General features: G+C 46.3%; 1 protein-coding gene across 4 annotated transcripts in view; it reads left to right on the forward strand.

Annotated features, from left to right (window-relative positions):
• Positions 1-25,967, forward strand: part of DISC1 (DISC1 scaffold protein) — a 347,039-nt gene that overhangs the window by 86,741 nt on the left and 234,331 nt on the right. For all 4 annotated transcript variants that reach the window (XM_032609168.1, XM_032609170.1, XM_032609169.1 and 1 more), the window contains exons 4-5: positions 10,001-10,148; positions 23,986-24,115. In XM_032609168.1, the coding sequence (XP_032465059.1) occupies positions 10,001-10,148; positions 23,986-24,115 (278 nt within the window). The remainder of the gene's footprint in view (positions 1-10,000; positions 10,149-23,985; positions 24,116-25,967) is intronic.

Consider the following 25,967-nt stretch of genomic DNA (forward strand, 5'->3'; position numbering starts at 1 on the left):
AAGTTGGGCCATCACAGCAGTTCTCCGAATCATTTTTACTTTGTGTAACAACTCTGCCACTTGTATTTTTCAAAACCATTCACAGGTGTTCTTTCCTTGCCATTTCACAGTAAGCCAGTGACACCAGACTTACTTAACCAACATCAAGTTGATTAACAGGATTCTTCAGATATCCTCAGATGAGGAACTGAGTCTTAGAGAGATTAAATGATCCCAAGATTACAAAGTTGGGCCCAGTGGATCCGGGACTAAAATCTGGGGCTTCTGATCCTTAAGCAAAGAAATCATTAAACATGTTTGATTTTCTTCTCATACTAGAGGATCTTATACACAGAGAGAGGAATCACACCACTCCCCTTTAAACTGTTTACCTGATCACTTTATACATCCTTAGATACTATCTTTAGGGTAACATACAATCTGTGACGTTTATCTTTAAGATTCTAGTTTTCAGGAATTTAAAGCCAAGGTTTGTCCTGAGACTGTGCACATAGCCTTCCCCACTCACTCCATAAATATTGACTAAGTCCATAAATATTGACTGTGGTAGGTGGCGGGAGACAGCCATCAACAAGGCGACATCACCTTCCGCCTTCAGGAGCTCGGTCCTCCTGCCCCGGGTCTGCACCGGCCGGGAGTCCCCCTCTGGGTCCAGGAGTTGGACTTCTTCTTCAAGTAAGGGTCACTGATCCGCCAACCACTCTTATTTTTGTAGCTCAGGGGTTTGGAAGCTCTGCCCTTGGAGTTATACTTAAGTATTGAAGGGCCTAACGGCCGGGGACCGTGACCACCTGCCACCTGGGACCATGTGGGGAATTTTAGTTCGTTCCACAAAGGATTCAAGGTGTTTCTCGTATCTGCTTTTTGTTACTATCGCCTTCCTGCTCCGGGAGAATGTTCCTACCAACTCCAGTTTTATTTCTAAAATCTTCAAGGTGCTAAGGACTCCAGGAAGATGCTTCTAAAACTAGAGAGCCTTCTACATCCTATAGCTTCTCCTTACCCTTTATAGAGGCATTGCTTGAAACCAGTACGTTTGCAGGTTCACAGCACGCTGAAATGGTTGCTCTTTGTTAGTAATTCTGATCGCTGGCTGCTGGTTTGTGATTTCTCTCCATTAGCATCGCCTCTGAATTGAAGGTCACGGTTTTATTTGTTGGAATATGCCATTTTGCCTCGATCCCTTTATGCCGCTCAAAGAATTTAAGCTGTTCGTGTTGCCATGTCATTAGCCAGAGATCAATTTCGTAGAATCCTCTTGGCACCGAGCATCACACTGGTGTGTTCCATTTGTCCGCTGTCGAAAGGGACAGACACATCAATGTGATTTGCATTATAGTTTTGAAATAATGACAGCGGTTGGTCAACAGTGCACTCCTAATATCCCGAATTCCATTAGAGATGAATATGTTTCAAAGATGTTCTACAAAAGAACAATTATGTCTGAAAAGATTACAGGTTGCAGTGGTTACTATTAAAAGGGTTGGGGGAGCCTGTGGTTTTTGAGTGGTGACAAGCAGATGTGTCCAGCTAATTTTGTCTGAAAATACCAGCAGAGCAAATTACTCATGAGAAATCTGTTCATAGGAACTGAACGCCATGTCCAGTTTGATAGTGAAAATGGAGTGTAACCCAAACCAGTGGACAGAGAGAATGAACAGGCGTTTGAACTTTTTACATTTGTATGATTTCTAAAAATAACCTCGGTGCCAGTAGAAGGTTCGGAGGACTGAGAGGATGTCAACTATTAAATGGTCCCAAACCCTTTAACAGAGGTGGAGAAAGATAAAGGAGCCCATGAAGGAGAGGCTCAAAAGTGGCCGCTTGGATTTGCAATAGTGTCATTCTATAGGAGGCCCAGGAATCAATGGCTGAATCCTTAAGTTGCGCTGTTGCTTTCCAGAAATGTCCCACAGCCTTGTTGGTGTGGTCAGTCTGCTATAAAGCATTGCTCTTTTCATACCGATAAACTTCAGTATTCAGTACACAGAGGTGTTCCATTTACCAGCCGTGCACCTAGACTGCCCAGTGACTTAGTAATTGCCGCAGTGATTGAGCCATTTGGGTAATGACTGATCATATATCTAAATTCAATTAAAATTTAGAACATGGCATAAAAATTGTTTCGTGGAGGAGGATCTGCCGTTACGTTTTAAACAAGGGTTTCTCTTTCACAGTTTATACATCTTTAAATGGCTGGAAAAAAAAAATCACACCCAGCTGTGTTTACTTCATAATTCATGCTAGTTGACTCCAGGTAGGAACTCTGCTTGCCGTTGCCTGAATGAACCAGCGGATAATTGCCTTTTATTTCTAAAAATGGAATTGTTTAATCTATCAAAATTCATTTTTATTAGTTAATTAATTAACTGAAGTATAGTTGGTTTACAATGTTGTGTCAGTTTCAGGTGCACAGCAAAGTGATTCAATTATATATATGTGTGTGTGTGTGTGTGTATAAAATATTCTTTTCCAGATTCTTTTCCCTTATAGGTTATTACAAAATATTGCATATAGATCCCTGTGATATACCATAGGTCCTTGTTAAGGAACACATTTTTAAATGTAAAAACATAAAAAGGTTTAAAGTAATACCATGAAAAGAGAGATATCATCCTAATGCTAGTCCAAGCAAAGCTGGACTGGCTTCTTTTAGGCAGCATATAACTGAGTCTTGGTTTTCTACCCAATCTGACTATCTCTACCTTTTAACTGGGGTGTTTAGATGATTTTATATAAAAGTGGAATTTTAAGCAATACATGATCATAGTAAAAGCATCTGGAAAGTTCAGAAATATAAATAAAAAAATCACCTTTATTTGAGATAGCCACTGTTAATATTTTGGGGTGTGTGTCTTTTTAAATTAATTATTTTATTTTTGGCTGCGTTGGGTCTCCATTGCTGCGCACGGGCCTTTCTCTAGTTGCGGTGATGGGGGGCTACTCTTCATTGCGGTGCGCAGGCTTCTCATTGCGGTGGCTTCTCTTGTTGTGGAGCACGGGCTCTAGGCGTGTGGGCTTCAGTAGCTGTGGCACGCGGGCTCAGTAGTTGTGGCTCGCGGGCCCTAGAGCGCAGGCTCAGTAGTTGTGGCGCACAGGCTTAGTTGCTCTGCGGCACGTGGGATCTTCCCGGACCAGGGCTCGAATCTGTGTCCCTTGCACTGGCAGGTGGATTCTTAACCACTGTGCCACCAGGGAAGCCCTGGGGTGTGTTCCTTTGAACTTTTTTCATTGTGCTGCTAAGTGGCTTTTCCTCCCTTGTCCTCTTCTGGGTTCTCTACTTTGCAGCTATTTGGAAATGAATATTCCTCCATCTTGTAAGTGCTTTCAACTCATGTCTCCCAGTAAACAGCTGGAGAGCTGGATGGGTCTCTCTTCCTAATATATTCAGTAGGCTGAGGCATTGGCGGCAGGGCTGGCGGTGATGGTGGGAGTGGAAGTGGTGATAACAGTGGTGTCGGAAGCGGTTGGACTGCTGGGGGGCCCCTTCCGTGGCTCTTAGAAATACACGGACAACTGAGCTGCCAGTGGAAATTCAGCCTCCGCAGATTCTGAACGATGAACACAGAGCACACAGATGCAGCGATCCGGTTTTCCACGGCATCTGTGAAAACATACTTCAGAGACAATTTTTAGAGTTCCGAAAATCTGAGGCTTTTATGAAAAGTGACCAAAATTCAGTCGGTCGGTCACTTCCCTAGGACATTTGGTGATTGACATTTGGTGAAAGAAACATTTTCTTATGAATTCAGTTTTAAGAGTTGAGGCGAAGAGTATTTTGGAGGGACCCGTAACCGTGCCTTCCTGTGAAAAGCTCACGATCCTGAGGAATTCTGTGTGTTTCCTGATGTGTCTGAATACTGCTACTCGAAGCAAGCCAAGCGACAGCATTTGTGTGTACACCCTTCACACACACACACACACACACACACGCTCACACACAGTGCTTGCTAGTCTGATGACACACCTACGACCTGGGGAAGAACCTGGAAGTGTCATTACTTTTGTTACTTTGATCACTCACAATTCATTTTGCCTGGTAGAGTCTTACTGAGGAAGAACAGATGCTTCAAACCCAATATTCTGTGGAAATACTTCAGAGTGAATCAACACATATGTACTAAGAACAAGGTGACAGGCTAAGTGCTGAGTGGGCAAGTATCACGGTTAAATTATCGCTTGTCTCCTGAAATGTTTGTATCTCCCCCAAATGTTTGTTTTTCCTTTTATGCCACAACCACAGTGATTTCTTAGTCTTCTTTCCGCACATCGGTGAGCTTAAAATATAACATTTCTGGCAATCCTCTTTGGGATACACGGAAAAGCTCCGTGACCCAGGCGGACCAAGCTTACCCTAAGCAGTTTAGCATTGAGAAGTGGAGGAAATCAAATCTCCATTTTTAATGCAGAAATCAAAGAGCAGTATAAGTAACCAGTAGGCTTTAAAAAAATAGAATGCTTTTCCAAATACTAAGCAGCTCAAGATTTTACAGCTGATTTGATAAGCAGTGAAATTGAGAAAAAAACCACCTACAATCACACGATTGATTGCCAAAACTCTTAGTTCCTCCTGGGTTTTTTTTTTTTTCTTTCTTTCTTTTTTTAAAATCTATTTTGTATTTTTTTTTACATCTTTATTGGAGTATAATTGCTTTACAGTGGTGTGTTAGTTTCTGCTTTATAACAAAGTGAATCAGTTGTACATATACATATGTTCCCATATCTCTTCCCTCTTGCGTCTCCCTCCCTTCCACCCTCCCTAACCTACCCCTCTAGGTGGTCACAGAGCACCGAGTTGATCTCCCTGTGCTATGCAGCTTCTTCCCACTAGCTATAAAACCATATTTATATCTTACAATACAGATCCTATGTGCATATAATTTTGTATCCTGTTTTTCTCTTGTAAATTAAAATATTCCCTCACAGTTTTTCTAATTGTTTTTTGACTTGCTACATACCATTCCATATGAGTGGCTATACCATTGTTTATTTAACCGTTCCCCTAGAATTGGATCTGAGGCTGTTTTCACTGTTGCCAGTTTGTTTGTTTGTTTTGGCTTCGGACTGCTTTCTGTGAGAAAGGTGGGTCAGATGAAAGATGAGTTGATAGTTTGCATGTGCATAAGGCATCCGGGTGTGTATTTCAGGTTATGGTGTACACTGTAGGATGGGATCGTCCCTGTAGAACACAGTGTGAAGCACACAGATTTTGGAGTCAGACAGACCTTGGCTTTATTTCTGGATCCACATAGCGGTGCGACTAACCCAGAAAAATCTCTGAAACTTTCCACAAGCCTCAGTGTTTCAATCTGCAAAGCGGGAACAACCGTGTTTCCCTCACGAGGTCATTGTGAGGATAACACAATTGATAGATAGCAAGGTAGAATGGTTGTTATTTTTCTGTGTCTACGGTGCTCTTCTTACAAATGTAGACATTCATTTATTTTTTCAGCCTTTACCCAGCACCTATTGTGTGCCTAGCGCTGAACTGGATATTGGCAAGAGATGACTGAGGCTCGGCCCCGCCCAGTGGATGCCAGTCTCCAGGGAGCCAGACAGATGAATAGACAGACAGCATCCCTGTGTGATGGGGAAACTATAGGAGCAGGCGTGGCTTCAGGCATGGCTCCTGGGAAGTATAATAGAAAATCCCCAGGGTTTGGCACCAGAAGAGTAAAGGTTCCGATTCTGACTTTGCTCCTTGCTCATTCTGAGGCCTTGGGCACATTACTTAAATTCTCTGCATTTTAGGTTCTGCATTTGTATTCCTGCTCTACAAGTTTCTGTGAAGCTCAGAAATAATGTATATATGGTGCCAGACATGTAATAGTTGCTCAAAAATGATTATTATGCCTGAAGGCTTTAGTGCCCCGATAGTGGCTGATTTTTATGATAATGATCCAGCAAATTCCAACGCACTGAAATGTCAGAGGCTGGCTTGAGTTAGTCTGAAATACGTTTTATCACAGTCTTTTTCTTCCTATTAAATGTATTTATTTTATCTTTGGCTGCGTTAGGTCTCTGTTGCTGTGTGTGGGTTTTTCTCCAGTTGTGTCAATTGGGGGCTACTCTTTGTTGCAGCGCGAGGGCTTCTCATTGCGGTGGCTTTTCTCGTTGCGAAGCACGGGCTCCAGGTGCGCGGGCTTCAGTAGTTGTGGGGCATGGGCTTAGTTGCTCCACGGCATGTGGGATCTTCCCAGACCAGGGCTCGAACCCGTGTCCCCTGCATTGGCAGGCGGATTCTTAACCACTGCGCCACCAGGGAAGCCCTTTTATCACAGTCTTGTTCTTTGTAAACTGGTCATCTCGCACGATGTGTATGGCGATGTGGAATCGTTACAATATTCTGCTCTCAATGAATAGCATTTCTTATGTACAAACCAAGGGAAAATGACTTCGGAAGACATTGATTGCTTCTTAACTTTAAAGGGCCTCCTTAGAATGTAGAATGGCTGCACAGCCAAGAGAAAGGTTTACACCATATATTGTCATCCCACAGACAGAACAAGGCAGTAGGAATTGAATCTGTTTAGCAGGATGTCTTTATGTGTGAAGATTTCTTGCTGCTCTGTAAATGCTTATTTGCTTATTTATGCATAGATGTAGAAAGTGCTTTTCTTTCGTTCTGTTTCCATACTGTCGCCCAAGTAACAGGCACTTAGGACTGAGGTGCCAGTGAATAACAGATGAGCACTGCCCCTAAATTAAACATTAATAAGTATGCTGTAGCAGCATCAAAAAATGCATTTGCCTGATCCAAAATGGAATGAGAGGTTGGTTAGCATTTTCTTTGCTGAGGTCCTACAAATAAAGTGTGTTAGAATCATAAGGTAAATTCACAGTGTCATGAAGAACATATTACTCAGTGCATCATTTTGCTTAGCGCTTGGTAATGTCTTTCATGGTTAACTTTGTTTTTACTATTCAGCGTTGTTTGTAAATGTGACCCAAATTCTAAATTGTTGGTGTTCTATCGGATGGTTAGTCAGCCACATTTATTCAGCACCTGCTATGTGCAGCATTCTCTACAATCCTGGCTTTCGATGTTGAGCTACAAACTGGAATCAGTGTCTGCAGAAATCTTGCAGACGTTTACAAGAAAGAAAAGCCAGGGACAGTGAAGTTATGTTTCCTCAAACCACTGGCCAAATAGAGAGCATGATGGGAGAGATTTTCTCAGAGAAACAGCAGGATTCACACAAATGACGTGAAGTCACAGATACAGCATTTAGTTGTGCTAAATGGGATAGCCGTTGGGAGGACGGAGTGGGTGATAAGTTAGGAATCAGAGACAATGGTAAGCTATAAAGTCGGTGATGACGATCCTAGTGCACTTTTTCTTTTTTTTTTAAATTTTATTTTGTATTAGAGTCTAGTTGATTTACAATGTTGTGTTAGTTTCAGGTGTACAGCAAAGTGATTCATTTATACGTATTTACATATCTATTCTTTTTCAGATTCTTTTCCCATATAGGTTATTACAGAATATTGAGTAGAGTTCCCTGTGCTCTACAGTAGGTCCGTGTTGATTATCTACTTTATACATAGTTGTGTGTATATGTTAATCTCAAACTCCTAATTTATCCCTCCGCACCACATTTCCACTTTGGTGACCATAAGTTTGTTCTTGAAGTCCCTGAGTCTGCTTCTGTCTTGTAAATAAGTTCATTTGTGTCATTTTTTAAAAGATTCCACATGTAAGTGATATCATAGGGTATCTGTCTTTCTGTTTCTGACTTACTTCACTTAGTCTGATCATCTCTAGGCCCATCCATGTTGCTGCAGATGGCATTATTTCATTCTTTTTTATGGCTGAGTAATGTCCCATTGTATATATGTACCACATCTTCTTTTATCCATTCATCTGTCGATGGACATTTAGGTTGCTTCCATGTCTTGGCTATGGTAAATAGTGCTGCAGTGAACACTGAGGTGCATGTATCTTTTCGCATTATGGTTTCCTCTGGATATATGACCAGGAGTGGGATTGCTGGGTCGTATGGTAGTTCTATTTTTAGTTTTTAAAGGAACCTCCATACTGTTCTCCATAGTGGCCGTATCAATTTACATTCCCACCAGCAGTGCAAGAGGGTTCCCCTTTCTCCACACCCTCTCCAGCATTTATTGTTTGTAGACTTTTCGATGATGGCCATTCTGACTGGTGTGGAGTGATCTAGTGCACTTTTAAAAATCATAAAATAGAAGTAACTTAAGATATCCACACTTCTGCAGATGAATGACAGCACAGAACATACCTAATCACAGCTGTTTCCTGGGATAATTCATATTTTCCTTTGCCATTCATTGCGAATGTGATTTGTAGCGGTCAATTTCCCATTTCCAGTGTTTGCTTTTGCTGGATCAGCTTGTGTTCTCTGCGGACTTTTCACCTGGCAGTGGGAGGGTGCAGTTTACAATGTGGTGGCCGGCAGAGGGAGGCCAGCCTGGGTTTCTGACTTCCTTGTGGACACTTGAAGGCCAGGACTTGCTGGCACCACTAATAATAGCCACTCCTTTTGGACGCGTGCTGGGTGCCAGGTGTGGTGCTAAATGCTTTGTGTTATTATCTCATTTAATCCTCCGAAGATCTTATGATGTGCAGACTATTATTAGGCCTGTTTCTGCAGATTAGGAAATTGAAGCTTAGAAAGGTTAAGTCACTTGAAGGTCAGACGGCTAGAAATGTCAGAGTTGAGGTGCAAACTCAGTTTTCTCCTAATCCCTATGTAATAGTATCTTAACACATCTTTACTACTGCATCAGGACTGCATCAGTAAGTTATTTTAAAGCATACAAGGTAAGAACTTGATCGCTTTTCACTGAAGTTTTGATTTTATACAGCAAGAAATAACTGAATAATAAAGTAAATAAATTAATAAAAATGTAAAAATTAATTAAAATAAAATATTTTAAAAGTATGAAGCTTGGTGTTAGAGAACGGGGCTGGTGCCTTTCGGCGTTATCCTAGCAGACCTGTCAGGCCAGACGCCACCGTGTGTTGTAAGTGTAGCATCTGAATTAGCTCCGCTGTCTCTTTGAAGCAGGTGGCACAGACGGAGAGCCCTGGCAGTAGCTGTCACTTGGTCTTGAACAGGAAGTAGACGACCCTTTCTGGTATTGCTAGAATGAATCCTTGGCAAATTCTCTGAGCAAGTTTCTGGCTACTGGTCACAAGGCATACGGCAAATTGATGGGGAGGTCTTGCAGTTGGCACCCCCAGAGACTCAGGGTTGCTGCACACGACACCTGAGCCCGCTTCCCCTCCACCCAAGCTGCAGCAGGTCTCTGGTCAGCTGTAGCATGACAGTTTGAACATCACTTCTGTGACGTCAGTAATTGTGACTGGTTCTCTGTTGATGGACAGTTTCTAAGGAAACATTCGCAAAAATCAACATTTGGGCACTGATTTTTTTTTTTTTTCTTTGCGGTACGCGGGCCCCTCACTGCTGTGGCCTCTCCCGTTGCGGAGCACAGGCTCCGGACGCGCAGGCTCAGCGGCCACGGCTCACGGGCCCAGCCGCTCCGCGGCATGTGGGATCCTCCCGGACCGGGGCACGAACCCGTGTCCCCTGCATCGGCAGGCGGACTCTCAACCACTGCGCCACCAGGGGAGCCCCATGAGCACTGATACTTTTCAACCCGTTATACAGACTCATCAAAATTAGCAGGTTTTCTCCCAAATAGCCATCATGGTTTTAAAAATAATTAGTATGATGTATCCTCCTATGTGATGGTCATAATTACGATCACCATATAAATACATAGACTGTAACCTCCGATAGTTAGAAGAATGAAAGCTAGCGGGGCTGTGTTTTCAATAAAAAGATGGAAGATTCTTAAAAGCATAAACCAAGAGATGAAAGTGCTGACCTAGAAACAGGTGACCTTTGTATTATGTCATTGAGGTGACCGTTGGCTGGGGTTGGAGCCCAGGGACACTGGGTTGTCTATTTTGAGTTTTATGGTTCTTTATTCCCCTCTCATCATTTTTGTTTTCCAGCTGAGATGATCCAACAAAGATTAGAAGCCCTGGAGAAAGAGAGAGGCAGCCTGCACTTTCAGCTCCCTTCACAGCAGCCGGCCGTCAGTGGCCTCCTGGGACACCTGAGGGCACAGGCCCAGGCCGCCCTGCATCGGGCGGCCCAGAGGTACGTGCTCTCCCCTGGGGGCCCTCTTTCCTCTCCCCGCTCCTGAGTGGTGAAGAGCCCGGGAGACCCTTCGCTGCGTTTTCCCGGGAAGCACCCTTCTGCCGGTTGGACAGGTGAAGGCTCCTTCCAGAGGCAGGGACTGGGGTGGGTCACACGCCCTAGGAAGCCCTTCTGCTAAGTGCCAGCAGGGCCCGTCGACAAGCACAGGCACGGCTGGGTGCTAAGCTCCCCCCCCCCCCCCCCCCCCCCCGGGAAGCCCACCCGCTGAGAAGGTGGAGGTGGATTTCCTCTTGCCGAGGGCAGCTGGGTCTCCTGTCATCCTGTAAGATCCACACATGGTCCCCTCTGACCGAGGGATGAAAACACATCCTCCTCCTGACTCTTCCTCCGGAGCATCTTCTGCTCTTTCGGCTACCCAAGGGTCTCCCAGGACCGGGACTAGGTGGAGGCCAGAAGCTACTTCTAATTCGGTGGCTCTCAATCCTGGCTGCACGTTTGAATCACCTGGAGAGTTTTTCAACGTCCAGCTTCTTCCCCAGACCAGCTAAGTCAGGCTGTCTGGGGCTGCCGGGTCCCAGGTGCTGGCCTGTTGGAAAAGTCTGTGAACCATTGTTCTCATCTATCTGCTGGTGACCTCTCTCCTTGGGTAAAGGCTTGAGGGGGAAGCAGTAGTGATGAATGCGATTAACCTAATCAGAGCGCGGGTCTGCTTCTACTTGGGTGTAAACACGGCCACAGCAATTACACTTTACTTCCAACTTCCAGTTGGCTCTGACAATCACAGGCCTGTCTGGCCCAGTCCTCATTTTACATTCGGTTGATCTTGGCGGCTCCGTAGAACCCATCTTGACAGTGAAGCTGGTGGTTTTCTCACGTGCCTGTCCTGCAGTTTTGCGGGAATCACGTAGCAGAGTGCCTGGCGCCTGGTAGGTGCTTCCTTACAAGTGTTGGTTGAGTGAACTTTTACATGATTCTCTTAAAGAACAGGTGAATCTCACATCCCATTTCTATTCTTTTTTCATCTGACATTGAAGTATCACCTTGTTTCCTGTCCCCTTCTCACACGGGCCCTTCCCAACTTGACGTTCTACTTAATTCTTTCTTTATTTCTTTTTTTTTTTTTTTGCGATACGCGGGCCTCTCACTGTTGTGGCCCCTCCCGTTGCGGAGCACAGGCTCCGGACGCGCAGGCTCAGCGGCCATGGCTCACGGGCCCAGCCGCTCCGCGGCACGTGGGATCTTCCCGGACCGGGGCACGAACCCTCGTCCCCTGCATCGGCAGGCGGACTCTCAACCACTGCGCCACCAGGGAAGCCCTCTTTCTTTCTTTTGATCTTTGGGGGTGTTTCTGGTCCTCCACCCCAGTCTCGGGCCGTTTTTAGCATCTGCCAGTGTATTGTGTTTCTATTAATTTAACAAACACTTGCGTAACACTCTTACTTGCGTAAGAGTTACTAAGTGCTTTAAGAAGTAACTCATTTTTTAAAAATTTTCATTGTGATAAAATATACATACCATAAAATTTACTATTTCAACCATTTGTAAGTGTCCAGTTCAGTGGCGTTAAGTAGGTTCACATTGTGGTGCAGCCGTCACCACCATCATCTCCAGAACCTTGTCATCTTCCCAAACTGAAACTCTATCCCCATCAAACACTAACTCCCTACTCTCCTACGTTGTCGGTGGGAATACAAATTGGTGCGGCCACTATGGAAAACGGTATGGAGGTTCCTTAGAAAACTGAAAATAGAGCAATGGTGTGATCGTGCAATCCCACTCCTGGGCAAGTATCCAGAGAAAACTCTAACTCGATAAGATACATGCCCCTCTGTTCATAGAAGCACTAGTTACAATAGCCAAGACATGGAAGCAACCTAAGTGTCCAACGACAGAGGAATGGATAAAGAAGATGTGGTACATGTATACAATGGAATATTACTCAGCCATAAAAAAGAATGAAATAATGACATTTGCAGCAACATGGATGGGCCTAGAGATGATCATTCTAAGTGAAGTAAGTCAGAGAAAGGCAGAGAAAGACAAATACCGTATGATAACACTTATACGTGGAACCTAAAATATCATACAATTGATCTTATTTCCAAAACAGAAACAGACTCACAGACATAGAAAACAAACTTACGGTTACCAAAGGGGGAAAGGGGGGGGGAGAGGGATAAATTAGGAGTTTGGGATTAGCAGATACACTGCTCTATATAGAATAGCTAAACAGCAAGGTCCTACCGTAGAGCACAGGGAACTGTATTCAGTATCGTGTAATAAGCTATGATGGAAAGAATATGAGGAAGAATATATATATATATTTATGTATCTGAATCACTTTGCTGTATACCAGAAACTAACACAGCATTGTAAATCAACTATACTTCAATTAAAAAAACCCCATTGGGCTTCCCTGGTGGCACAGTGGTTGAGAGTCCGCCTGCCGATGCAGGGGACGAGGGTTCGTGCCCCGGTCCGGGAAGATCCCACATGCCGCGGAGCGGCTGGGCCCGTGAGCCATGGCCGCTGAGCCTGCGCGTCTGGAGCCTGTGCTCCGCAACGGGAGAGGCCACGACAGTGAGAGGCCTGTGTTCTGCAAAAAACAAAAAAAAACAAAAAAACCCCATTAACTCCCTTGTCCCCCCTTCCCAGCCCCTGGCAACCACCATTTCTACTTTCTGTCTCTATGAATTTGACTAGTCTGAGTACCTCACCTTAGTGGGATCATATGGTATTTGTCCTTTTGTGACTGCCTTATTTCACTGAGCCAAGGTTCGTCTCTGTTGTGACGTGTCAGAATTTCCTTCCTTTTGAAGGCTGAATCACGTTCCATTGTATTATGTACCACATTTTGCTTATCTGTTCTTCTTTTGATGAAAAGGAAGTAATTCACTGAATCCTCAAGACAGTTCCAGGGGGTTGTAGCTTTTGTGTATTGATATGTGTATCTCTATGGCGATTACATCGTCATCATCTGCATCCCTATCTGTATTTAGCGATGAGGGAACGAGGCCCAGGAAGGCTTCAGGGACTTGTGCAGGCCCCCAGTGGGTGGGTGTTGAGCCTGGGCACAAACCTCGCGTCTGGCTTGAGTCCCAGTTTGGAACTAGCTTCCCGCGCTATCCCTCTGAGTCCAAGCTGGCCCCTGCTCTCCAATGATCATGTCTTTAGCTACACGTGTTGTGGTTGGAGAGTGATGCTTTGTTATGGTCTCGGCTGAGTGTCTCATAGAACACGGTGAACTAAAATAAAGGCAATGTCCTGCTCTCTCACTCAGGTTACACCCTGTGCCCTTTCTCGTATTTGACTGTGACCCATAAAGGTGGCATGTTCCCGTCGCTCAGCCGAATATGTTCCCCACAGAAGTATATTATTAATCATTTATGAAGCCCGTATAAACCCGTGGCGCACCTTGTTCACCCTGCCTCCTTTCCTCACAGGAGTTACCTGGATACTGTTTTTAGTTCCCATTCACTTTTTGAGCCCACCGGGCTCTGATTTCTATCTCGGCCGCTACCAAAGCTGGTAATGATTTTCTAGTTGCTCAATTGAAAAGACATCTTAAAATGCTTCTTCTGTGCATTGTCACGGCTCCGTCTACAACTTTCGATCAGTCGGATTCATCTGAAACTCTCTCACCTTGGCCTTCTCAAATCACTCTTTCCTGCTCTTCTTGCTGCCCTGCTGGCCATTCCTTTCCATCTCTGAAGAGCTCCTGTTTCTCTCCTGACCCCTTCATATTGATGCCCCCTTGTCTTCTCTTCTTCTCCATCCTCTCCTCCCACTTTATATACTCTCTCTGGGGGAATCTCAGATACTTCTGTGCTTCAGGCACCGCTAATGGACTAATTTCCCTCAAATTTCTTTTTCTTTTTTTAAAATTATTTTGGCCACGCCGTGCAGCATGTGGGATCTCAGTTCCCCGACCAGGGATTGAACCCGGGCCCCCTGCACTAGCAGCGCGGGGTCTTAACCACTGGACCACCAGGGAAGTTCCTAATTTCCCTCAAATTTCTATCCCTACCCCTGGTCTCTCTCTAAAATTCCAGCCCACAGCTCGGCTTTCTTTTGAACAACTCCCTGAGCTTTACTAAGTGTACTTACCTTTCTACCTTAAAAATTTACTGTTGTTTTATTCTTGCCTTTACTAAATTGACTGTCTTTTTTTTTTTTTAATTTTTGCGGTACGCGGGCCTCTCACTGTTGTGGCCTCTCCCGTTGCGGAGCACAGGCTCCGGACGCGCAGGCTCAGCGGCCATGGCTCACGGGCCCAGCCGCTCCGCGGCATGTGGGATCTTCCCGGACCGGGGCACGAACCCGTGTCCCCTGCATCGGCAGGCGGACTCTCAACCACTGCGCCACCAGGGAAGCCCTAAACTGACTATCTTTTGAAACTAGTTATTAAATTCACTCTCTTTGTCCCCGGTCAGTCCCTGCTCCTGCATCCCCAGTCTCAGTGACTTATGCCGCCATCTCCCCAGTGACCCAAGTAAGAACTCTGGTTCAGCCTTGGCTCCTCCCCTTAGGCCTTACTCCCCAGTCTAATTGGGACCACGTCCTGTGGACTCTGCTGTCTTTTACTGCATCCCTGCTCCCCTCGCCCATCCTCACGTCAGGGCTTCAGTTCTGATTTAATAATTGTAATCCGGATTCTTGCAGTGGTCTCCTTCTGGGGTTCCCGACCCCAGTATTACTCCCTCTCATTCACCTTCCGTGATGCCTCAGGTGGAAACGTCGTGTCATGCACGGTGGCCCTCATGGTCCTTGGGATAACATGACACTTAGCATGACACTCCAAGCTTTTCCAGTGCAGCTCTTGCCTAGCTTTCCAGCAGCCGGAATTTCACTAGGTGCCACCAGCCCCTGCACTTGACCCACGCGGAAGCGGTAGAAGTTGTCACCTAACTGTTCCTCATTCTTCACGACTCAGCTGAGCTCCCATCCTTGTGAAGCCTTGCCCGTGTCAGTCACAGCGTCTACCCCTTGAATTGCTGGAGCACCTTGAATGACCTCACCCTTGCCTTGGCTCTCAACTTAATCTGTCTCCTTGAATATCTGTCTACTCTGACAGACTGTGAGCTCCTCAAGGGCAAGACTGTATTGTATTTATCTTTTTATTCCTAGACACTAGAGCAGTGGCTGACCTATGATAAGTATTCCATAGACATTCACTGAATGAATGAATGTGATACATATGTGTGTCTACATGCAGGTTCACCAAGATGCATGTGTATAGAGAGGGAGAGAGGAAGAACCTTCAGTCTAACGTGGGTCAGTTGCCCTGGAGAAAACACTCCTTCAGCCTTGCTTTTGACACACCCAGCAAGGAGGAGGTTCACAGTATCTTCTTTTAAAAAAAATTAATTAATTCATTCATTTATTTATTTTTGACTGCCTTGGGTCTTCATTGCCGCATGCAGGCTTTCCCTAGTTGTGGCGAGCGGGGGCAGAGCTGTGGTGCACGGGCTTCTCATTGCGGTGGCTTCTCGTTGTGGAGCATGGGCTCTAGAGTGTGCAGGCTTCAGTAGTTGTGGCGCATGGGCTCAGTAGTTGTGGCTCGTGGGCTCTAAAGCACAGGCTCAGTAGTTGCGGCACGCGGGCTCAGTAGCTGTGGCTCGTGGGCTCTAGAGCGCAGGCTCAGTAGTTGTGGCGCACGGGCTTGGTTGCTCTGCGGCATGTGGGATCCTCCCGGACCAGGGCTCGAACCCATGTCCCCTGCATTGGCAGGCGGATTCTCAACCACTGCGCCACCAGGGAAGTCCCCACAGTGTCTTGAAGAACCCCCGATTGGAGCTCCAGGAAACCTGGATTTGGTCCTGTCTCTTGCGCTACCCAGCTCTGTGTGACCTAACGAAGTTTCCTACCTTCTCCACACTTCGCTCCCCTCATGAGAAAAGGAGGGGGTTGAATTAGATCGCTCTTTTCCACACTTCAGTTATTTAAGCATTATCTTGGCTTTTCTCATGCCAAAGCCATCTGTCCCATTATTAACACAATTAGAGAACAATGCCTCAGAATTAGTTCCTTTCTTACGCTTTTCTGCTGCGTGTTAACATAATTGCATAGTCATTAATAATTTAAAGAATTGCCTCTCACCGTGCCGACTGCCCATCCAGCCTGTGACGTTCGTCATCATCAGGATTATGTGGACTCACAGGTTCCCCCCCGAACCAGGGGCTTTGACTGCAGCTCTCACAGTGGCCACCAGGGGGACGGGGTGTCTGGGCCGAGCTCAGGCAGCCAGCGCCTGGATGGCAAGGTTTCTCCCAGGCCAGGGGCTTTCCGAGTCCAGGGCGAAACAGAATGCTTCCCAATGATGGTGCTTTTCCTGTTAGAAATAAAAAAGTTGCATCCGCATATGGCACATTTTCAATACTGATTAATAACAGCACAAGTAAGTACCTCTTCGCCTTGTTGGGATCAAGCCTTTCCTAGAGGATCTAATGAAAGCTATAGATTTCTTCCATCACAGAACCACGTATGTACAAACGTACAGACAACTGCATACAAACACTTGCATGCAGATCTTCTGAGCTTATTGATTCCCTCTCTAGGGGGCCTTTGGCTCTCAAGTTAAGAAAATTTGGTTTAGAATAAGATCTGAGGAAATGTAAACTCCCAAGTACAATCAGGTACTTCATTTGTAATTTCACTGTCATTTTGTTCATAATAATCCCTGTTGAATTCATAGTTCTAAAAAGTACTGTTTAGTTCTCTGTGTGTCACCCCGAATCATGCTCGATTTGTCCAGGTCCTTCCAGCAGCCCAGGGAGCGTTAGCTGTCACCCCAGGGGTTAACTGGGCTCCTCTAAAGCAGATTACTGGTACTCAAATGGTTTGGTATCCGCCTCTCTCTGTCTTTGGTACCGCACTGCTCTGTAATATAACTGGGTCACTGGGGTATCTCTACTCAGCAGGGTACAAAGGCATCGTGGTTTGTCTGTTCTCTGGTCTGCTGTGCTCTGTTGAACACATTTCCCCCATTTCTCTATGGTGTCTTGGGCAGAAAATACAGATGTCTGGGGCATTTTCAGTTACCGTTGCTCATCCAGTGAGTCTAGTTTGAAGCATCATTCGTACGTCCAATTCAAATCTTTCCCTGTCCAGTGTCTGTAATCCTCTCCTTGTGGGCCATCGCTGCCCCCCGGCCAACAGAGGTGTTGATACCCCCGTGAATATGTGCTGACACATTCCCTCTCTTGTGGGACTCAGGTGCGGGGTCCCCAGAGGCCACTGCAACACCTTCCTGATGCTGACGTGAACACAATCTCTCCACCCCACAGGGGCAACCACCGTTTTTCACGTGTCACCCAGCCTCTTTCTCTGGGTCTCCTTGGCCAGTGGGTGCCCTTGTTGGGAGGATCCCTTTTGTCGTGTTCACTTGATTCACAGGAAGCTCACGTATCTTTGCCGCACTGAACGGTGGGCATGTGGGTCGGCCAGTTCCAGGCCCTCTGCCCTGCTGTGGCTCTCCCGTTCCGTCGTCCCTGCTCCACGGGCAGCGGTGCATCACAAAGTCGGTGTGTGGGCGCGGATTGCCGCAGAGACCTGATGCCCCGCGTCCCAACCCCTTGGCCTCCCTCTGATTCCCTCTCCAGCTGTGGACGCTTTCGTGCCCACTGACAGCTTTGCACCCGACAGGCTTCTCTGCCACGGGGCTTTCCCTGCCTCTTGTGAGGAAGGGGAGTGAGTGATGCCCCTGAGGGCGGATTAACGCTCCAGCCTCCCCACGTCCAGGGGGACAGCTTCGAGGAGCGTTGCACACATTTTCTTCCAGGACGTTTCCCAGTTGGTTGGCGCCCCAGTCGCCTCTGTGGTGGTCAGCTCAATGGCACACGGTTTATTGACGTTTCCTCCTTCCTGCCACCCACTCTGGTTTCTTGGGAATCACTTCGCCAGAAAGCAGCCTGAACTCAGCTCGTCTCAGATTTTGCTCCAAAGACAACCAGACGCAGATAGAGGTTCATATGGGAGAACCAGACGTCAGCCTTCCTTGCAGGACACCCCCTGGCTGGAAGAGGGGGTCTAGTGGACTTGCTTTTCCTTCATTTGGTTTGCGTGGGAGAGTTTACCCCCTGTTTGCTCCCATGCGGGGCTGGGGGCTTGGGCAGGGAAGCATCTCTCACGAAGACTCCATTTCCCGCACGGTCAACACGGTGGTGAGTGAGGGTGCTGGTGGTTTGCAACTTGTGCAGCCCTGGGTGGACACCTCCCTCGCTGCTCCCGATTTGGGGTGAAGGGCATTTAGGCCTGTGTCCTTCAGCGTTCGTGTCTCATTCTGGAGCAACTGGAAAATTCCACCTCAACATCCTAGCACAGCAATCAATGATCGGGAATCTACTTTTGCTGTATCTTTCTCCCAGTCCAAAGAAAGTTATTTTTTCCTTTCTCCTAAGAGAGAGGTTTGGTCTACTGAGCCCATATGACTGCTAATTTTCTCATGAATACTTTGCTTTTCTCTGACTGTACATCCTATGTGTTTTCCCACTGGACCTTCACCACCATGTACATGAAAACGGGTCGTATTTACCTCTTCAGTTGTGTGTGTGCACGTGTGTGTGTGTGTGTGTGTGCAAAGTGTCCTTTATCAAAGACCTTTTCCCAATAGATAACTTGAAACACAAGTAAACAAAGTACAACAGAGTTTAAAAGCAAAGCTATACGACGGTTTTCCAGTGTGGATTATCAGGGCAGGGCTCTGGTTTGCCTGTCCGGATACTTCCTGCTCACCTACTTCCTTTCTGATTGGAACAGATGAATGTAGTGTAGCTCACGGTGCTTCTGGACTGAGTCATTTTTCCTCTGACCCGCTCTTCCTCTCTTCCCTTTGAAACGTGTGATTCTTTATTTCCATTTAATTGTCGTGTCGGGACCACCACACCACAGAATTCGACGATGATCAGCTAGCTCTAAGTTCACAGGCTGGAATGGAGATACACGGCAAAAGAAAATAACTGTTACAGACACATTTTACCAGAGATGTAAAATGAGGTGGCATAAAAACGATCACTGTTACCAACGTGGCAGGAGACGTTTCTGAGCCCCTAATCACAGCTCGAGCCAAATGGGGACTAGCACGGCCTGCGTCTCTCCCAGGAGACCCACCTCTGATCCCTTGTCATCACCTTGAGAAGTAAGGGAGGAAGGAAAAGAGGAGAAAAACCAGTTGAAGGGAGTCACAGAAGACTCATCGGAATTTGTTTTAAAATCAGTGGATTATAGATAAAACTTCCAAATAAAGGTCTCCTGTGTCATCCTCTTTGCTCAAATTCAGCTGAAGCCCGTCTGAAGCCTGTTGTATTGGGCATGGATATCATAAACCCAAGTAAATGTCCACGTGCCCCTCCTGCAAGGCTGTCGCCTCTATATGTGGGATAAGATTGTAGAAACCAGTGATGTCCACTTTTCCAAGGTGTGTATGACTTTTACTCCACTCTCCTTACTTTTAGACCCAAGTCAGATATATAAGGAAGGACTGTAAAGTTACCTACATTGTCCCTGGCAAGTTTACAATGTTCAGTTGTGCCATCAGAGTGGCCTCAGTCATTTATGACATTGTTTGTTGGCTAAGAAAGCTATTTCCAGATTTAACGCACACTTCATTGATTGCATAACTGGCCCAAACCACTTCCTTATCACCGTCATCCCACCGAGGGAGAGATGGAAACACATTCGTCGGATGACATAAATTTGATAGAATAGCCCTCGATACGGCGCGGCAGTTGGCAAAGGTATTCGGAAGGTCCTACTCAAGTCTTGTTGCCAGAAGTGGTCATCTGAGCCGAGGTTTTCCTCACTGTGAAAATGAGAGCATCCGTTTTGGTTCTTTCCTCAATTAAAACTCTACGATTCCAGCAGCGGCACCACAGAGCAATTCTTCTGGCATCGTGATGACCGTCCGTCATTCCTGTCTGGAAAGGGACCCTCTGTGTTATACGTACAACTGTATAAACCGCAGCAATGGTCAAGAGCCGTTCTGGCACGGGATGTCCCAGCCGGTGGAATGTCTGGGCTCCCCTCTGCCCTGTCTCACTCTAGACGTTCCCGAAGGCGGCCCTCCACGCAAAGGCAGCGCACTGGAGGGCCCCGGGCCCAGCGAGCCAGCTGCAGAGGAGGTGACCGGGTGGGTTCATCACAGGTGCACACTCTCAGGAAACACCTCCCCCCAGGTGGGATTCATTCTTTTCTCAATATTACTGAACTCTGTACTCCCAGAATTCACGCGGTCCATGTTATCCCTGGGATGCGGTACGCTGTCCTGTGGAGTTTGGATCTATACTGTTTTCAGTGGTGTAGGATCTTATTTTACAAATGGGTTTTATCCTTCTTTAAGTGATTGGTGGAAAAGACAAAAGTAGAAAGGCCAGGATTTTTCCAGCACTGGGCAGATGGGGACCTGCATGAGACCCGGGGCTGATAGTGTGGTCCTAGACACCCCGAGTCCCCGTGGGCACCGGGTGCTGTGCTAACATTCCAACCCACGTGTTTTTAATTCTTGCCCCTGAGGGATTTGCTCGTTTTCCGTACCGATTAGTTTATAGCAAGGCTAATTCGCACTGACATTTGGGTTTACACATTGGGGTTTATTAAAATAAAGGGAACAGCATTGTAGGAAGCAGAGGGAGCGTGGCTCTGAGGGCTGATGGACTGAGATGGAAACCGGTCCCCGGCTTCATTCCTGAGCTGTCTTTTGTCCTGGGGCCACCACTCAGCCATCTGTGCACGGCTTTCTCTACCCAGAGTTAAAGTCTGAGAGACACGGGAGTTTCGGTGAATCACAGGGGCTTTTTTTATGGATTAAGTAATGAGTGTGATTAACGATAATAAGGAGAATTCCCAGTTACCCACCTGTAGTTCCCCTGCAGCTCATTTTCAATTCTGTGTTGATTCCCTTCACTAACTCCCATCCTGACCCAGATGGTATCTATTTAGGAAATTCAGGAAACTCTTAATATTTGCATGAGCAGAGCAAATTGGGAAATAAATTAGTGTGAAGAAATGATCTAATGCAATCGAAAGCTGAATGTAAACAGCTTCTGGATTTTTCTAGGCCATGGACTCATGAAGTCACTCGGTAAATATTTGCTAAGCCCTGCTCAGTGCTGGGCCCTGGGGACAGCAGCACGAGATGGGCTGAGGTTCGCCGTCCAGCGCGAGAGGCTGGGTGGACAGGCTGAGACTCGGGGGCCCAGGGGAGGAGGTGGGTTCCATTCCCACAATAGCTGGTGGTGGTTTCCTTCCAGGCCACCCCCCCTTCTGATACACGGAAAGGTCCTCGGAAACATCTCATCTTTACTGTTCGTTACAAAGGACGGTGTGTCCAGTGGACATGACACACTGTCCAGTCTCCTGATGCCAACGTTGAGGTGTGGGGGGGGAAGCGGCCAGCTCCCCGAGGACAGAGTCCCCTTATGGCCCCAGGGTGAGGGTGGGACCTGCACAGGGTAGGCACTCAGTGGCCGCTTGTTGAATACATTTGATCCCGTAATCAGCCATATGGAGCCGTATAGGGAAGGCATCACCATCACCATCATCCTCATTTTAAAAACGAGGGAGGTGAGGTTCAGAGAGGTTTGGTAAGTCCAAGGACACATAGCTAGAGAAAGGTGGAGTTAGGGCTCAGACCGTGCTCATCTACCTCCCTGAAGCTGTCACTCTCAGCTCACTGTGTTGAATCACGGGCAAGGGGACTTAGCCAGCAGGTGTGGGTGGCACGTGGCTAGAAGCCAGGAAGAAACAGGAGTTTATAATCTTGCTGAAGCCTGACTGGTGTATGGTGTCCAGGGAAGGGCTGGAAAGTGGCAACCAGCCTCATGGCCCTTTGATGGACTCCTCACCTCTGCTTCTTGCGCTCTGTGTGACCCAGTGTTATGGGGCCAAACTTGTGTCCGCTTGCCCACACCCAGGAAAGCCAATCTACTGACACCAGGTTCGGGTGAAGGAAAGTGCAGTGTTTATTGCAGGCGCCAAGCAAGGAGTCCAGACAGCTAGTGCTCAGAAAGCCCTAACTCCCTGATGGTTTTTAGGGAAAAGTTTGTAAAGACAGGGTGAGGGAGGGGGGCTGTGGGGTGTGTGATCAGCTCGTGGACCTTCTTCTGATTGGTTGGTGGTGAGGTAACTGGGGGTCAACATCATCCACCTTCTGGTTCCAACTGGTCTGGGGTCTGTGTGCTTGTGAGCAGCAGACAGTTAACTTCTTCTACCTGGTGAGGGTTTCAGTCTCTGTAAAACAGCTCTAAGGACGTGGCTCAGAATGTTATCTGTAGCCCTTGAGGAGGAACAAAAGGTTTTTGACTTCTTTGTTTAATGGCTAAACCATTATTATTTTGTCTTGCTTGAAAGTTTCCTTTCTTTCTGCATTTTCTTTTCTCCAGTTAAATTTATTCTTTGACTAAAGTTTTTCTACAGACGAAAGGCAGACGGAGGACCTGGAGGGGGAGTCTTGCTCTGGGAAGGCCCCATAGGGTCCTGCTTGGTTACACCAGAGCAAGTTGCTCAGATCTCCCTGATGCTCTGTTTCTTCGTCGGCAACACTGATAACACCCGACGTACAGTAAATTCTCAATTATACCGGATTATTTTGTTATGACCAGTTAAATTTTTTTATTACTACTACTACCCTTGTGATTTGCCTTTACGCACACAGAGACTTGTTACAGAGAGTAACCAGTCTTAAAATAAGCTTCTAAATTGTGTGGTATGTTATATTAAGTAAGCAGCTTTCGAGATTATTGAGTCTGAATCTGTGTCTGGCCCAGAGATTCAATCAAGGCTCCCTTTTCTGTGGCCACTGTTTTCTAACTTAGAAAAGCTGAGGTGACGTGTTTTCTATCATTGTTTCTAAGAATATTAGGGCTGTTTCACTGTTCTGCTTGGTAGGCCCCCTTGTTAACGTAAGGGCCATGTTAAGATGTAGGAAGTGGGAGCAAGGCGTCTACCTTTCCACTCCTACAGTGAGTAAGTCGGAGCCCTGGGGGGAGCATTTGTCCGTGGCCTTGGTTTACCCATCGCCTCTGCTCTGCGCAGGGGACAAGTCTTGTTTACTGCTGTAACCGCTTATAAATTGATTGGTCATCCTTTGATGAGAAACACCTGCAAGGCTCCTGCAACGGCAACTCACCAGCATAAGGTGGCAGCCTGGGCCACATCTTCACCGGCGTTGCTTCAACCAAATATGCCAACTCTTGCGAGCATGGGAGAAAGAGATTTTTAGTGGTTTTTGACAGTCTTTTAGCAAACCTTTTCTGAGAATCTCTGACCCAGGCATCAGTCAACCCTCTTTGTCATCTCCACAGCCAAGATCAGCCCTGGAAGTTTGCTCTGGATGGCCCAGGCAGAGCTGTCCAATGATGTATAATGCAAACCACATACATGATTTTAAATGCTCTAGTAGCCACATTTTTAAAAAGTAAGAAAAAACAAGTAAAATTCATTTTTAAAATATACTTAGTTAACCCAGTATGTCAAAAACATTGTCATCCCAACAGGTAATGAATGTAAATATCATTAATGAGCTATTTTACACTCTTCGTTTCATACTAAGTCTTTAAAATCTGGTGTGTATTTTACACTTTCAGCGCAGATAGCCACACGCATAGCTACGGTGCTGGACAGTGCCCAGTCCAGTTAAGCAAGGTGGCTCTGGGAAACAGCCAAAGCCCCGACAGATTGTCATTAAAACAAAAACTTACATTAGGGACCTCATCCCTTTGACCCTCCTAAGGATGAGAGCCGCTGGGGGCCACTTTGTGGACCTTCTTTCCATTAACATTCTTGTAGATCTGAGGATTTCAGCTCATCCATATCCGTACCAATATGTACGTTTTGTTTTAAGAGCTAGCAGTGACGACACCCAAGCTGAGCTCAGAACGGAGCCGAAGATGTTGGAACCCACTGCTCAGGACAACCTGCTTGTGTCCATCACCAGGCGAGACTGGCTTCTCCAAGAAAAGCAGCAGTTACAGGTAAGCGGGTGAAGAATCTTCAAGAAACAAGACATCATTTTTCTTATCCATTTGAGCCAAAGGTAGCAAAGTGGGTCTTTGCTTTGCTTGAGTGAAGCAATTAGAGCGTTGGCTGTCCACCTGGAAGCACAAGGTGGAGGGTGGTGACTAGGGGGCCTGTCGGGAGTCTCATTACCAACGAGGGGTTGAAAGCTTGGCGGTGTGTGTGCCTGTTTTTGCTATTCCTCATTACCTGTTGAATATGCTTTCCTTGTCTGCCAGGCCAGTTTGTCACCTCTTCTCGTTTTGCCCTGAAGAAGGTTCTTTTAGAAGGCAGAAAAAAAATCTGAGCTGTGGCAATGCTTTATGGCAATTGCTGTCAGGTTGGACTCTGAGTAGCACCTGTCAGGAGGCAGAGCTGTAAGTGTGGACTGGGCAAAGTGGGCGGGACTGGGAAAGACTGGGAATGACTGGGGCATCGTGGGAGCTCCACGTTGGCCCAGAGCAGTGGATGCAAGTTGGCCGAGAATCATCAGGGGCTAGAAATCTTGGTGCAGCCCTGAGTTCCAGCCAGGAGGCAACCAGGAGCTCTGGAAGTCGACAGTGTACCCCAGAGACAAGGAGCCCTGCGACTCTGTCCACACCTGCCTGAGCCTGGAGGCCTTGAGGCAGGAATGGGGAACATTGACGTCTGGAAAGAGCAGAGGGCTTCAACACTGAGTCCAATAGCTGGCTTAGGCTCCAAACAGCTGAATGACCTTAGACAAGTTAATGGGGCTCAGACATGTTACTGGAAGCCCTCCCGCTGCCCCTGCCTCAAGCAGAGTGTTCTTATTGTCTGAGTTTGCTCATCCAGGTCCATACAATAGCAAGGTGGCAAAGGGAAGCAAACATTGTTGCTATTTGAAAATATTCTCCAGTAAACTGGCACTTTTTTTTTTAATCGAAGAGACTGTCTTTTCTGCATTGTATATCCTTGCCCCCTTTGTCATAGATTAGTTGACCATAGGTGCGTGGGTTTATCTCTGGGCTTTCTATCCTGTCCCATTGGTGTATATTTCTGTTTTTAATGCCAGTACCATATTGTTTTGATTACCATGGCTTTGTAGTGTAGTCTGAAGTCAGGGAGTCTGATTCCTCCAGCTCCACTTTTTTCCCCTCAAGATTGCTTTGGCTATTCAAGGTCTCTTGTGTTTCCATCCAAACTTTAAGATTTTTTGTTCTAGTTCTGTAAAAAATGCTGTTGATAGTTTGATAGGGATTGCATTGAATCTGTAGATTGCTTTGGGTAGTATAGTCATTTTCACAATATTGGTTCTTCCCATCCAAGAACATGGTATATCTCTCTGTCTATTTGTGTCATCTTTGATTTCTTTCATCAGTGTCTTATAGTTTTCTGTGTACAGGTATTTTACCTCCTTAGGTAGGTTTATTCCTAGGTATTTTATTCTTTTTGTTACAGTGGTGAATGGGATTGTTTCCTTAATTTCTCTTTCTGATCTTTCATTGTTAGTGTATAGGAATGCAAGAGATTTCTGTGTATTAATTTTGTATCCTGCAACTTTACCAGATTCTTTGATGAGCTCTAGTAGTTTTCTGGTGGCATCTTTAGAATTCTCTATGTATAGTATCATGTCATCTGCAAACAGTGACAGTTTTACTTCTTCTTTTCCAATTTGTATTCCTTTTATTTCTTTTTCTTCTCTGATTGCCATGGCTAGGACTTCCAAAACTATGTTGAATAACAGTGGTGAGAGTGGACATCCTTGTCCTGTTCCTGATCTTAGAGGAAATGCTTTCAGTTTTGCAGCATTGAGAACGATGTTGATGTTGGCTGTGGGTTTGTCATATATAGCCTTTATCATGTTGAGGT

Source organism: Phocoena sinus, chromosome 16 (genome assembly GCF_008692025.1).
Source record: "Phocoena sinus isolate mPhoSin1 chromosome 16, mPhoSin1.pri, whole genome shotgun sequence".
NCBI lineage: Eukaryota > Metazoa > Chordata > Mammalia > Artiodactyla > Phocoenidae > Phocoena > Phocoena sinus.